The sequence below is a fragment of the Lepus europaeus genome, chromosome 4 (genome assembly GCF_033115175.1).
Source record: "Lepus europaeus isolate LE1 chromosome 4, mLepTim1.pri, whole genome shotgun sequence".
Taxonomy (NCBI): domain Eukaryota; kingdom Metazoa; phylum Chordata; class Mammalia; order Lagomorpha; family Leporidae; genus Lepus; species Lepus europaeus.
Genome location: NC_084830.1, coordinates 139758825 through 139774021, shown reverse-complemented (window position 1 = coordinate 139774021; position 15197 = coordinate 139758825). Strand labels below are relative to the sequence as shown.

The 15197-nt window shown below is 43.7% G+C and overlaps 1 protein-coding gene across 1 annotated transcript; it reads left to right on the top strand.

Moving 5' to 3' along the window:
* Positions 1 to 2125: 2125 nt before the first annotated feature.
* Positions 2126 to 4994, top strand: IGIP (IgA inducing protein). The gene has a single exon (XM_062189029.1). The coding sequence runs from the start codon at positions 4629 to 4631 to the stop codon at positions 4827 to 4829; it is 201 nt and encodes a 66-aa protein (XP_062045013.1). The 5' UTR covers positions 2126 to 4628; the 3' UTR covers positions 4830 to 4994.
* Positions 4995 to 15197: the final 10203 nt, after the last annotated feature.

Below are 15197 nucleotides of genomic sequence, written 5' to 3'. Positions count from 1 at the left end.
TGGTCTGTTTTCATGGAAGTGAGTGAGGACTGGGTCCAACTGGGTACATGCTTAAAAAGCTGGAAGTGAAGTGGTGACAAGTGGCAGCTCCCTCTTTCATATAGTTTTCCATAATGCTCATATAGTTTCCTCTTGGTCTATGTGATATAACTGGTATTGAAATAATTACATTCAATGAATATTCCTTTTGGAATTCAGGGTTGACTCACTTGTTGAGAGGGGGCAGCAAGGGATAAGAGACTTTATTTTAATCAGAGGCAGTCTTATAACCTCAAAGATGTGCTCTAGAAAGAAAAGAACAAAAATATACCTGTGAACATATTTTTTGTCTTAGTGAGATGATGCAACAGTGTTTAATATTGCAAAAAAATAAAAAATTGACAGTTTTGTTAATAGAACAGAGAGATATGTTTTTGGTTAAAATTATTTTTTGTAAGTTATTTAATTAACTCATTTTGTATTCCCTTTCCCATAGCTTTTTATGCACCTCATACTTAAAACCAACAAGTAAGAGGCCTCTTTTCAGATCTGGTTTATTTTTGGAATGCCTGAGTGTGTTTCTAGATGGTGGGGAGGGGGCTGTGTTTTAATTCTTGACATGCTCTTCTTAGTGTGTTTTGCTAGTGATTCTGAGTCTTATGTTTGCAAATTCTGTTGAAAATACAGTGTGTATTTGAGATGAGACTGTTCTTTATGACATACTGTGAATGGTTGGATTCTATTGTGGAACTTGTGGCTTTGTTTTTAATTTGAGTAGAGTTTAACTTTCATTGTTCGGATTTTATGTTTATTTAGTGGAATTGTGCCAGGTAGTTGTCTAAATATGGACCAATTTTGGGAAACGAAGGTTAACAACTGTGTATTTGAGTTGAGATAATCCATTATTCAAAACCATAAGGTATAGGCTCATATCTTGAGAGTTACTTAGGTTTTGTTTTGTTAGATCTTTTAAATATGGATGATATTCAGCATTAAATCCATGAATTTCCTTTAGAAAAAGAGAAAAATTCAGTCTCCAAACCTTTTCTTGAGATTAAATGTATCACATATGGAAAATGAAAAAATGCTAGAAAGTAGCTTTCATTATTTTTTAATGGCTCTTAATCAACTGAATTAATTATTTTTCATAGTTTGAAGCACTTCCCAAATGTAAATAGAGGAGAAAGATCAGCATTTGCCCCATCACCCCTTTTTGAGGCTATTTTGGTTTTTGCGCCCCGTTTCCCAGTCCTGGTATAAAATGAATTACGGGTATCCCTCTTATTCCCTATAACCCTCTTTTGTGGTCACAGATACCTTTGATAATCTGATGAAATGATGAACCCTCTTTCCCAAATTAAAAAAAATGCACATTCGCAAGTGAGTTTGCATACAGCCTCAGGTGCATCACACATCTTCTGAGACCCAAGTTGAGGATCTCTACTCTTAGTTAACTCCATGTAGAAAATTGTAATGCAAATAATTGATAAAAGTATGAACTATTGGCTTAAAACTTTTCAGATTGGAATTATTGTTAGATGGTGGCCCCTACTAGCAAAATGTGACATTGCAGCCAGCTTTGTTAAGCATTTTATCCAAACAGAAGGGAAAAAAGAAGCAAAGTTCTGAGAGCTGTTTATAAGGAGTCAGGGCATCTCTACACATGGGAGCCATTCCTGGTTCAAGGCAGGGGTCAGGGTGCCTGACAACTTCTTGCAGGGTAGAGTTTGATAAACCACAATGCTCAGGATGCCAAGGGGTTAGCCATTATCTTAACCCCTTCCTCACCAAAAGATTTTAGTTTTGTCTGTTTGGGAAATAAGATGTCACTAGGGAAAAAAAGATTTGCCTTAACTTTGCTGGAACACATCAGTTTGGTGATGTATGGGACACTATTATAATTTTTGAGAAGGTGCATAAAACCAAAGTAAATTATTCTCTACGTAGAACATTATTTACTAGTAACATTTGTTAGGGTGTGTTAGCTTTGACAATTTTTAACAGTAAACATTTGTTTTATTTAAAACTGGAAATCCAGTTTTTAAATAGGATAATTGATATATCCATTCTTTCTCCCATGTAAAGAATAGTTGGAAGGTTCATGCATACTTTTTTATTTTTCTCTCTCTCGATGCCGTGGGGTGGGGTGGGGGTTGGGGATCTTGGAGTCCACAACTGACAAAATGTCTTTTTCAAATTTGAAAATCGAGAAGCAGCACTTTAAGTCTAACTCTACATCATTTTATTGCATGTATTAGTTTTAACAATGATTTTTGGTGCATGCCTTTGGGCTTATTCAAAAGTGTACAATAGGAAAGTATATTTCCTTTCTTAGAAAGGAGATGTTTTTCTACTTTGCAACATGTGATTACAAAAATCTTCCTCTGTGGGAAGATTAACCATGTATTGAACTACTGAAAAGTATATATTTTTTAGATATACAGAAGGAATCTACATGGAGCAGCATTCAGACCTATATAGAAGTTATAGCATTCTGTATAGGACCAAAAAGGAAGTAACACTAAACACTTAAACAGACTTTGTTGGGTAGAAATACCTTAGATCTTGCATTGACTTCCAAAAAGAAAATGCCACAGAAGTTTGTTGAAACTTTTGTTGTTTGAATTTTCTCTGTCAGTGTATTTAGCCCAAATACAACAGCTTTGGGTTAGCACATACGTAAGAATCAAAAAAACAAAGCTAACTAGATTAGACTGGTTTGCCAATCCAGCTTGACTGAAATAAGTAAACTAATCACTGGCAACATGAAAAACTGTCCAACTCCTCTAAGGTTTTGATATAATAACCTTGGCTGATGTGGGAAGACCCCCCCCCACTTTGATTTCTGACCTGACAGTGAAGATTCATGCTTGACATGATTTCAAACCTGACAGTGTCTGTTTAAGGAGCCATGGTACAGTTTGCTAATTCAATCCCAGATACCTGTTGATTACCTGTGAGATCTAGAGTCCAAAGTAGCCAGCAGCCGTATCCCTGAGTGCTCTGTGCCCATCAGATATCTTAAAGTAAGCAGGGTTGGGACGGGTCACAGCTCGAATGATTGACCTCAGGTGCTGCAGAGAGCCCAAATCAAGCATTGAATCTGTTTTCTTGGGAGTCGTCACTGAATAATGTCCCACACTGCATTGCTTACTGTAGATGCTCTCTCTTAGAGGAGGCCCAGAGCACACATCCTAATTGCTTGTGGTACTCAGAGAGGGGGTGCTAACTCTGATGCCCTGGCCAGATTCCAGTTTAGGGATGTGGGTCTTCTCCGTGTCATTCTAATTGGAAATGTGCATCATTTCCCATTTTTCCTGTTGATCTCAGTGCAAACTTACACTAGTCTGTTTCTTTGTCCCAGTCCCAAATCTTTGAGATGCTGGTGTGTATTATATGGGCCAAGTTCATGCCTTTTCATATTGCACAAGAGTTGAAGAATGACTGAGCTTGGTGTCAAAGTACCCTTTCCTTGGAGGGTGGACTCTTGTGATGCTGTGCGGATGAAAACGGCCCTCTTTTGGCATAAGCTAGGGAATGTGCACTGGCCGGAGGCTTCCAGCCACAAGGAGTGAGCTGAAACCAATTTCCCCTCCTTTCTTATAGCATGTTGAGAAAATGCTGTTGGGTTTTCAGCAGTCAGGGAAGGCCGGAGTTCTGCAGCTTTAATCTGGGTAACTGAGGCTGGTTTGAGCAAGACTTTGGTTAATTAACTGGGTTCTCAGATGCCACAGACTCCGTGAGAAGTCACCATTATTTTCAATGGTTGTGATAGAATTTCCCCCTAGTAGCCATTATTTTAAGATTATATTGCAGAGTTGCTTTATTTTGAGCTTTTTGTGTATACACAATCCCAAACTGGAAGAAATTAAAAAAAAAAAAGGAATCCTGCTGTGAAAGGTATATATTACTCTAGATTTTTCTTACTGTAAATATTGTAAGATTGTAATACTGTCGATATTTTATTAACCAACAAATGTTAATCTATGTGAATTCAGACTTATTTTAAATGTGCTTCTTATTTACTGTGTGTGGTCCCTGTTGCTGACAGTATTAAGTTATATTCTGATGTAAGATTAACTTTATTAAAGAATGTAAACATTAATGTTTCCTTATGGGAAGACAAATAAAGTATAAAGAAGACAATTCTTTTCATTGAAATATACTGTGTATTTACACTTGCTAGACCCAGCACCACTTATAAATTTAGTACACTGTTCAGAATTTTAGTTAACACAGCTGACACAATTGTGCTCCATTTGGAAGTCTGAGAGTAGATATTGTTGGGATATAAACAGTTTGTATATGTCTGCTGTGAATCATAATCTTGAAATTTCTAGTCAAGTTTGTAAAATTTTTATAGTAAAACATTTTAATGACAATTTAAAAATTTACTTCTCTAAAAAATGGTCAAAACACTATCCTTTCAGAAATAGAGTTGTTCTTTAATATCTTTCCAAAATGACTTTGGTTAAATGGACCAGATGTATATTAGTTAAAACTTAGGACTAAGTTGTTGATATTCTTTGTTGAGTTTACAAGTTAATCCTTATTGGAGATGTGCCAATATATGGTAGAATATCATTAATTTGCACTGTTTGGGGGCCCCATTAAAGAATGCTGAATTTTGCCAACTAAAAAGTAAGCAAATGCAATTTAAAAGTAAATCTGAGCATTCTGTATTAAATATGTGCAGTTATTATCACATGAAGAAGCGCAGTGTGTCGGGCTGTAATATAACCATATTTGCTGTCATGTTTTCCCATCTCAGTGCTGGGAACTCACCATGTGGAAACCAAGCAAACGTGTTGTGCATCAGCCGGCTTGAGTTTGTTCAATATCAAAGCTGAAACTAGCGAGGTCTGCTGTACTGCTTATTGAAGTATTGTGATTCTTTTAGGCATTGATTCTTACAAAATATATACTGTAACAGTATACTTTGTACAGATTTAAATTTTATTTGAAAAAATGAAATAAAGTAGGCAAAAAAATAAAGATGTTTATTTTTCATGTGACTATATAAACAGATCAGTCTTTTGTTTCAGTGCTTTTGGTTGGGGGGAGGGGGTCTGGTTGCTCCTGGATTATTATTTGTTTTTGAAAGATGCAAACCAATTTTATCCTACAAAGTATCCTACTGCTTTCATGTTACATATGACCATTAATTGGCTCTAAATATTAAATATGCTCTCTGTTTTATCATTTTAAATTTGAATTTGGTCTGGGCGGTGAAGGAGTTACAGAAGAGTCCATGACAAAAGATGAAGAAATCCCCTGCAGAAAATAGAGGTTGTGCTCTCAGATCCTCTGCAGAAGGGTTTTCTGTAAGTGCAGTGGCAGACAGGGGATGAAGCTACCAACAACAACTACAAAACAGCCCAGAAGCAACCCTCTCCATGGGCCTTCTGGAAGAGTAGATTTTTTGACCAAACAGAACCTTTTGACCTGCAACTCAAAAACCAGCAAAGATCTCAGGTGTATGGTATTTTTCTCAAGAGTTTGAAGCAAGAGTTTTAAGGGTTTTTGTGACTTTTTTCCCTTTCATTTTCTCAAAATCATGTATGTATGTAGTTGAAAAGCAGAGAGACAGAGGTAGGCAGAGAGAGAGAGAGAGAGAGAGAGAGATCTTCCATCTGCTAGTTCACTCCCTAAATGACCACAGCCAGGTCTGGACCAGGCCAAAGGCAGGAACCTGGAACTCAATCCAGTTCTCCCACATGGGCAGCAGAGACATCTAATGACCACCAACTTTAATAAAAACAATGTAGAAACTGCTTTAAGGCATAAAGCTGAGGACGCTGTTTTGAAGAATTAAGTGGAGTGCCTAAGTAACTCTAGTTTTTCCTGAGTCCTACCATGCCTCTGATGGGGGAAGGGGCAGGTAGGGTGGGCACAGAAGACAGATGGGTGCTTCCTAAAGAAGAAAGAGGCCAGATTCTCCTCTGTAAGGTGGGATTGTATCAATCCCTGGGTCCCTGCCCGAGAGGGAAGCGCTCAAGAATGGGGGCTTGTGGTAGAAACTCTAGTCATGATTTGCTTCCAGAAAGTATAAGAACATGAAAAGCCAGATGTTAGGCCCCTTCCTAACTGTCCTCTGGCTTTAATATTCCAAATGGGACCGTGATTAAATACATGCAGTGGTCATTTGGGGGAACAAGAGGCCCTGAGGTGAGGTCCTACTGCAGGGCTGCAGGGGAAACACCCCAGACTCAGAATGCAGCCCCTGAAGAAAGGGGCCCACCATGCCCAAGAAGAACTATTTGTCATTTTTCTTTAGCACTTTGTTCTTTTTTTTTTTTTTTTAAGGTCTATGTATTTGAGAGGCAGTTAGCGAGAGAGAGGGAGAGACAGGTCTTCTATTGGCTGGTTCACTCCCCAAATGCCTGCAGTAGCTGGGGCTGGGCCAGACAGAAGCCTGGAACCCAGAACTCCATTTGGATCTTCCACATGGGTAGCAGGGACCCAAGTACTTCAGCCACCATCTGCTGCCTCCCAAGATGCATTATTGGGACAGTTAGTTGGAAACAGAGAGATGACTTAGGACTTGATCCTAGTAACTCTGATATGGGATGTGGGCATTCCAAGTAGTGGCTTAACCCACTGTACAACACCCACCCCTTGGTGATTCTGATGCAGGCTGAAATCTGAGAGCCACTGAGCTACAGTGGCAATGGGAAGGGTGATGGGATGTGGCCAGATGCAGAACATACTTTGGATCTGAAGGAAACTACAATCTGGCATGAGCTCTTTGTTCCTGTTTGGGGAATCTGTGTATGATAGCGTCCTTTACTGCAGTCACAGAAGACTTCAAGCCTCTGCCTCAGATGAGCTGAGTCTGAGCACAGAATCAGCCCTTCCTTGCTCGGACCGAGGAAGCAGTTCTACAGCCAGAAGGGGAGGTTCTGCAGCTTTGGGCACTGTTTTCAGAATCAGCCTCCTCCTCAGGAGGGTATGAATTAGAGAAGGGACTTTTCCCAAGGAGGTTGCTCTGAGAACCAGTTCAAGTCATGGCCCAAGAATGACTGTGGAGGAAAATATGAGACTGTCCCCTAAGCCAAGTAACTGGCTGCTCAGGTGGAAACAGCTCATGCAGGTACAAGTTGAGCCTTCAGCTAGGGAATAAAATTCCGGACCTTGCCTTGGGAGTTCCTCTCTTGAGAGACCAAAATTTGCCATTGACAAAGCTCTGGCTGCAGTCAATATGCCCCAGCCAGGACTGTCACAGGAAGTTCAGCAGTTTTTAAGAAGTTTTGCCCTGACGCACAGATCCCAGCACCAGAAGAAGAAATTAATTTTCTGTTTAGTCCCAGACTCCTGTCCTGGTGCCTTATGCCTGAACCCTTGGTTTTTATTCACAGCCCATGGGCTACAATTGCAGCATAGACAAGGAGCAACAAGGCTTTATCCCTGTGCTGTCTGGTACAGGGGATGCACACCTGCCTATACACAGAGGAAAGGACCATCAGGGACTGTGCACCCATTCCTTCTTGTAGTACTGCTGATAGCAGGTAGAAGCCAGAGAAGGGTAAGCTCTAAATTCCAGAGCAGGAATTCTTGACTTGGATCCTGGGGGGAGGGGATGGTGGTCCAAAAAGAAGCTGAAAGCCCCAAGCTTTCATCAGATTCTCAAATCAGAGACTGCCAGAAGATGAAGGACCTTTGCTTTAGAGGGCAGTGGTTCTCACACTTAAGCACCCATCTGAATCACCTGGAGGACTCATTACAACAGGGTTTCCCAGAGGTTCTGGTTCAGTAGATCTGAAGTGGGGCCTCAGAACTTCCAGGGGGCTGCTAGCACTCTTGGCCCCAGGCTGGACTTTCAGAACCGCTGCTTTCCAGGACACACACACAAAAAAACCCTGAGGGGTTCAAATTCAAATTGTGGTCTCTCTTTTCAGGTGAGAGTTCTAATAGATGCCATAGCCCTCTAAACCATCCCTAAATCCAAACGGATTAGAAGTTTTGTTTTTGGAAGAAGCCCCTGTAGAGTGACAGATTCTAGACTTCTCCTTGGAGGTCAGGTAACTTCTGGAAAATAGTATCTTAGAAGGTGCAAGAAAATGTATTCAGAAACTTAAAAGCCCAAGCAAAACTTTGAGCTGAAAATTACCTGGCTACCTCTGGCAGATGCAATTACTGGGCCAATTGTTGGTGAATGATGAGGTTTTGGGAATCTGTGCAAACCCAGATCCTCTCCTCTCGGTTCTTGTTGTGGACCTTATATTTGGTGCTATGTGGATGCAGATAGGCAGTATGCTGTAACGAAGAAAAGGTGTTTTCTGGGGGGGAGAGGTAGAATTTGGGGAGAAAAAGAGGAAGCTGGCAACTCAGCTAGACAGAATTCTAGGACCTTGTTCACAGAACCCTTTGTTCGGTTCACGTGGAAAGGTTGGGAGCGGCAGGAGTCCTGTGCTTACTTTGAACAAGAGCAGGAGAGAGAGGCCTGGAAGTACCATCTGCCTGCTTCTGTCAGACCTGCTCTGAGTAAGTCATTCCCCATGAAAGGGCAGGGAGAAATGAAAATGTGGATTCACTCAATGAATCAACTTCCAGAACAGGAAATGTGGCTTTGGAGCTATGCAGAGGAATCCTCCTTTGCTACAGGGAACACTGGCTTCGTCGGCTAGCTGCATGCATCCCAAGATGGGACAATGTCAAAGTCAGACACTGCATATCGGGGAGTGAGAAGGCAGTGTGCACTGTGTAACCCTGGGCATGCTCATCTTTCTGTGCCCTGGAGTCCTCATCTCTATAACAGCGCTAGTAGTAAGGCCAATCGCATAGTGTTACCCTCAGAACAAAATGCAGTACACCAGCTAGAATGCTTAGCTCGGTCCCCGGAATATTTTAAACACTTGATAGTTTTTTTTTTTTTTTTTTTTTTTTTTTTGGACAGGCAGAGTTAGTGAGGGAGAGAGACAGAAAGGTCTTGTTCACCCCCCAAATGGCCACTACGGCCGGCATGCTGTGCCGATCCAAAGCCAGGAGCCAGATGCTTCCTCCTGGTCTCCCGTGCAGGTGCAGGGCCCAAGCACTTGGGCCATCCTCCACTGCCTTCCTGGGCCACTGCAGAGAGCTGGCCTGGAAGAGGAGCAACCAGGACAGAACCGGCGCCCTAACCGGGACTAGAACCCAGAGTGCCATTGCCACAGGCAGAGGATTAGCCTAGTGAGCCTCGGCGCTGGCCTTAAACACTTGATGTTTAAAAAATAAAAAGTGATGGGCTTGGAAAAATTTAGTATGATGGCAGTGCAGATCCACTCTTAGTGTAACGCCAGAGACTGTTAAAACAAAGTGGGGGGAGGGAGCTAGTTCAGAGTTTCTGCCAATCTCCACAGGCAGCTGACAGAGGCCTGAGGTTGGGTTGGGCAGGATGGGAGAGTCAGGGGGCCTAGGGTGGCCTTTAGATGGTGATATCTTCTTAACGCTCTTAAACATTGCAACTTTCAGTGAGTCTTTTCTGTAACATTTTCTCCCTGCCAACCTCAGTGCCAAATGGCTTGATTTAAAACAAGTCAAAATGAGCGAAAATCAAAATTAGTAGGAAATTGGATTGAACTTATTGGAAACAATCTGGAGATTGGTAATAGTAATATGGACTCTCCATTTTCAGTGGGAAAAATGTACGGCTCCTCCTCCTGAAGTTCAGAGTGTGGGGGAAGGTGCTGACGTGAGCAGTGGAGGCCCCAGGTGAGCTAGAAGTTAGATACAGAATAGATTTCCTTCCTCTGATCTTAAATGAGCAGATCCTCTTTCAAAAGCCGGTACCCTAAATCAGAAAGTCCTGTCTACTTAAAAATAAGCTGCTACTGGAAGTCAGAAGAAAGGGATTTCTAAAAATCATGAAAAAGTGCCAAAATAAATAACATATGACACGTGATTAAATAAAAGTTAACATCCAGTGGAGGCAAGGGCAGGGAAAGGTGGCCAGTTACACCACAGAAGAAATGAAGCGCTTGGGGCCCTGCTGATTCCTGGCTGCTCTACTTCCAATCCAATTCCCTGCTAATGTGCTGGGGAAAGCAGTGGAAGATGGCCCAAGTCCTTGGGTTCCTGCACCCACGTGGGAGACCCAGATGAGCTCACTCTCTCTCTCTGTCTTTCAAATATATATATATATATATATATATATATATATACACAATATATATACACACACACATATATATATACACATAGATACAATATGTATATATATAAACTTTACAACAAAGATTTTAATACATGTACTGGCAGGTTCACCTGAGTTTCTGATTCAGTAGGTCCTAAGAGTTTGCATTTCTGTTAAGTCCCTGGGTGATGCTGATGCTGGAACTGATCCAGGAACTACACCTTGAGAACCATTGCTGTAGCCAACCACAGCCAAAGTGTCCACATGTCTCACTTTGCCCAAGACTGTCCTGCTAAACTATTTGCTTTTTTTAAAGAATTATTTTATTTATTTTGAAAGAGAGAAGAAGAGCCAGAGAGAGAGAAAGAGGTCTTCCATTCCGCTGGTTCACTCCCCAAATGACCACAATGGCCAGAGCTGAGCTGATCCGAAGCCAGGAGCTTCTTACAGGTCTCCCACATGGGTATAGGGGTCCAAGGACTTGGACCATCTTCCACTGCTTTCCCAGGCCATAGCAGAGAGCTGGACTGGAAGAGGAGCAGCAAGACTTGAACCGGCGCCCATATGGGATGCCGGCACTGCTGACCGGGGCTTTAACCCACTGTGCCACAGCACCAGCCCCCCTGCTAAACTATTTGTAGCATCCCTGTTCACTTGCCCAAGTATCTCTATCTGGATGACAAATTGTATGGTCTCCCATTTTCTCAAGCAGCCTGCTCACTGGTCCCCCTACTACCCTTCTGCTCCCTGAAACCTACTCTCCACATAATACCTGGAGTGATCTTTTGAAAAAAACTGATTAGATGATGTCACTCCCCTGCTTCTCATCACACATAGGAGAAAAGCCCAGCCCTCCGCCATGGTTACAATGCAACAGTGATCTGGCCCCGCCTAACTGCAGCTCTCTCTCCTTCCTCTGGTCACCTGTTTCTCAAATGTGTGGAGCTCATTGCCACCTAAAGACCTTGGCTTTGCTCTTCAGTCTTCCTGGAATGCGCTTCCCCCACATCCTCATTTGGCCGTTTCGCATAATCAGGCCTCAGCTCTCCCTTCAAGGAAGCTTCCCTGACAACCCAAACTGAAGTGCCCCCTTCCAGTCCTCACTGCTCCAGTTTTCTCTCTGGTGCTCGTGTCAGCTGTCTTGCTCATATTTTCTCTATCGATGGCCTAATTCTGAGGGCAAGAATCACCACAGCATTCACAAATGCCCAGACAAGTCTGGCACAAAGCAGACACTCAATAAATATCTGATGACTAAGTGACCAGACTTCAGTGACTCCGGGCCATTTCTGGGAGTCAGTTGTACCCCTGTGGCTGGCTTCCTCGTCCACACTGAATACAAGTACTGTCATTTTGTTTTGTTTCACCTCTGGCCTCCAGGTGATATAGAGCAGAAACCCTGAATACTAGATGGATTTGTGTGCCTGCCGCCAACATCTTTAGCTTGCTGCACCTCCCACTTCTCCTCTTTCTAGCTATTTCATCTCCAGATGAGGCTCTGGGGCAAGGACAAGTAACCCTGGGTTCAACAGAGAGTTTAATGTCACCTCTGACCCCGGCTGCCTCCAAATCCCCACGGATTGGGCTCTAGTCAATCAGCATGCACATGGGTCCCCTTGGTCCCCAGACATATGATGGGCAGTGTTTTCATAGACCTTTCTCTTGGTGAGCTGGAAACTCACTCTCCCTGGGATCCACTAGCTGTTGCAGGGGTGAGAGACCCTATTTCCAACTGCGGTGGGTACGCGATGGGTAGCAGATGCTTAGAGAAGTCTGACCTCTATGGAGTACCCTCAACAGTGATGGGCATTGGTGGCTCCTCTACTTTCTTTCTCTGCACCTGCCATGCCCTTCGTCTCCCCACAAGTCTCTCAGTTGGAATGATGTCAACTAACCCCTGGCCAATAAATGCAGGAGTGAGTAGAAAAGAGTCATTCTCTTGATGGAAATATGATTCCTGGGCTCAACTGACTTTAAAATAAATTTAGGCTCCTGGATAAATGTAGGACCATGGAATATAGACTCAAAAGGCAAAGTCATCTGGAGATGAGGCAGAGAGTTTGAGGATTTCCAACAAAATCCATAAGGTGAGTCTCTTGAGAACCAGGCTGCTACCTGGTGGGCAGAGGACGAGAAGGGTATGGGTGGCGGCGGCAAGAACTTGGGAGACCAAACTGTCATTCTGGATGGTTTCCAGGGCTTTTGTCTGAGTTCTGGTCTTTTGGGAAGGATAAATGAAAGTTGAGGTTAAAAGTATTAGATTTGAAATCAGGCCTAGATACAAATCCAGGCTCCACCACTCAGTAGCTCTGTGTCCCTACACTGCTTTTCTTAACCTCTCCTAGTCTCAATTTCCTGATCTGTAAATGGGATAACAAGATGCCTACCTCATTTGATGGTTCAGAAGATGAGATAATTCATGTCAAGAGCTTATAGCAGCTGGCGCCACGGCTCATTAGGCTAACCCTCCACCTGCGGCCCCGGCACTCCAGGTTCCAGTCCCAGTTGAGGCGCCGGTCCTGTCCCAGTTGCTCCTCTTCCAGTCCAGCTCTCTGCTGTGGCCCAGGAAGGCAGTGGAGGATGGCCCAAGTGCTTGGGCCCTGCACCCGCATGGGAGACCAGGAGAAGCACCTGGCTCCTGGCTTCGGATCGGCGCAGCGTGCTGGCCATAGCTGCCATTTGGGGGGTGAACCAATGGAAGGAAGACCTTTCTCTCTGTCTCTCTCCTTCACTATCCACTCTGCCTGTCAAAATAAATAAATAAAAATAATAAAAAATTAAAAAAAGCTTATAGCACAATGATTAGAACAGAGAAGTATTCAATCAGTGTTGTTATGATCATTGTCCTCATTATTGGAAAAAAGGGAGACAAATGTGGAGTTTGAGCAGGTAATAAGGGCTCCAGCATCCTCTGCATCTCTTTAAGTAGAGGCAAAAATGAAAAAGAACAGGTGTCTCTCTAGAATGATTGGCTGAAAGGAGGGGGACCCTTTCTGATCCCCTCCATGGGGCCTATCCTCATGCCTTTCTCCTGCCAGCCCAAAAAGCACTCAATGCCTGGCTCTTTGTTCATGGATCCAGTTGTATGGGAGATCCAATTCAGTTGTGGCTTATCATTTTGGGTCTGTGTTCTAAGTCTAGGGTGTCTGAGGTTTTCTGGCAGATGTTGGAGGAAAATAGTCTTTTGAAAAACAAAATATGGTCTCAGTCTAGGGGCTCTGCTTCCTCTGGCTGCAAGCAACAGCAGAGAGTCTGCCATCTGCCAAGGGCATGAGAGGACTAGTGGTCAATTCTGAATATTAATTCACCTGTTGGACATCTAAGGTAGCAGTTAATCGACCCTGGGAAACAGCTCTTGAGTAAGAAAAGGAGTGATTTGCCTTTGGCAAAAATTCTTAAGCTGGAGCTTTTGGGGGTCTGTGAAGCTTCTGAAATTTTATACCAGATTACACCTGCATCTGCAATGTATATTTTTCTGGGAAGAGGAGCCATCGTTTTCAGCAAAAAGCTCAAGGGAGGCCATGGCCCAAAAAGGTTCAAGGTCACTGGTCCTGATCTGAGAGTAGAGACAGAGCTCTCCTCCAGAAGGCTGCCTCCTTCAGCCTGGCTGACCTTCAGGACTCAGTCAAAAGCACTTGGGAGCAGGGCTGCTTAGACATCGAGGGAGGAGAGCTCCCCTCTTTATTGGATCTGCGCTGACTGAGTGGAGCCTCCCATATCCATGTGGGAAGTTGAGAGTTTTGAGCCCACTGAATAGCCCCTGAAATGTGGTTGCAATATTAGGAGGCACTCTAAGCTGCCGTGTTTTGTGCCAAATGAGTGGACTTGTCTGGAGTAATCTCAGAGGAAGGAGGTAGGCTGTGTCACATCCCTAAGGGCGTGGTGGTGGTGGTGAGCGGAGCAGGGAGATGCAGATGTCTCTGTGTTACTCTAGTGGGTACTCAGCCATTTTTTTGTGCATTGACATAGAGGAGTCACTTTTTTTCCCTTTGAAGATGTTGAAGCTAAGCTTAAGTCTATTTTTTTTTTTTGTACACAGTCTATTTTTTAATATTCCTGAGGCCACTGGCTCCTCCTGACCACTGTGGCGTCCTTTAATCGGAAGTCAGGGGCTTTGGTCTTATTCCCAGCTGTGTTTATTTACACCTTCCTCCACACTCTAAATCCTGAAATATCCCTTAAAAGCAGAGTGGGGCCTGTGAGATTGCTCGGTGCTTTCTGGGACATGATTCCATCATTAAGGCTGCACCCCACCTCTGGCCCATCCTGCTTTGCTTTCCCCCTTCTCTCAAATGCTAGGTCTGTGTGCTGTATACCAGCATATCATATGGTATCAGATTTCCACAGAGGTTTCCTAAGACTCGAGTGTGGCTGTCATCCTACCTGGATCACACACTCAGAGCTTAGAGTCAGTTCACAGGTGGAAAGTGTAGGCTGAGAATACTGAGCAGTAATTCCCTGCCTCCCCTCACAGCGGAGTCTGATCCTTTAGGGTAAGTTGGTTGATGATGGCTCCATAGGATAAGAGTTTCACTTTGCCTTGGGTGCCTTGTGTCAGTGTTCCCAGATGTGAAACAGTCAACAGTCCAAGGCATAGACCTTTGACTTGGAGTGCTCAGACCATGCAAGGGCACCCAGCCCACCCAAGTATGGGCACAGCCTCCGTTACTGCCACTGGAGGTCTGGGCAGGGGCCGTAATTCCAGGACTGCCCCAGTCTCCGCAGAGCTGCAGGGTCTCATGTGAAATTTTCTCTGAATGCTCTCCAGACATCCTCTCCCATGCAGGGAAAGCAAGGTCGGGAAGAGCTGCCTGTGCCACACCCTCTCTGAAAGATGGACTCAGGACTGGAGACTGTGGTGTGTGACAGAGCCAGCCCTATGTTCTACTCCTCCTTTGCAGGTAGCAGAATTGTCTCTGTCTCTACTCCTTCTTTTTCTTTCTCACTCTACCACCTCCTCTCCTGTGTCCTGATCCCCTTAACCCACTCTTGCTCTTGATGACTATGATTTGAGTTATCTCTTGATTATAGGGCTCTGGGGATATGTACAGTGGGGAATAGCCACACTCTGGTATTTATTTGCTTCCTCCTGAACCCTGACTTCTGA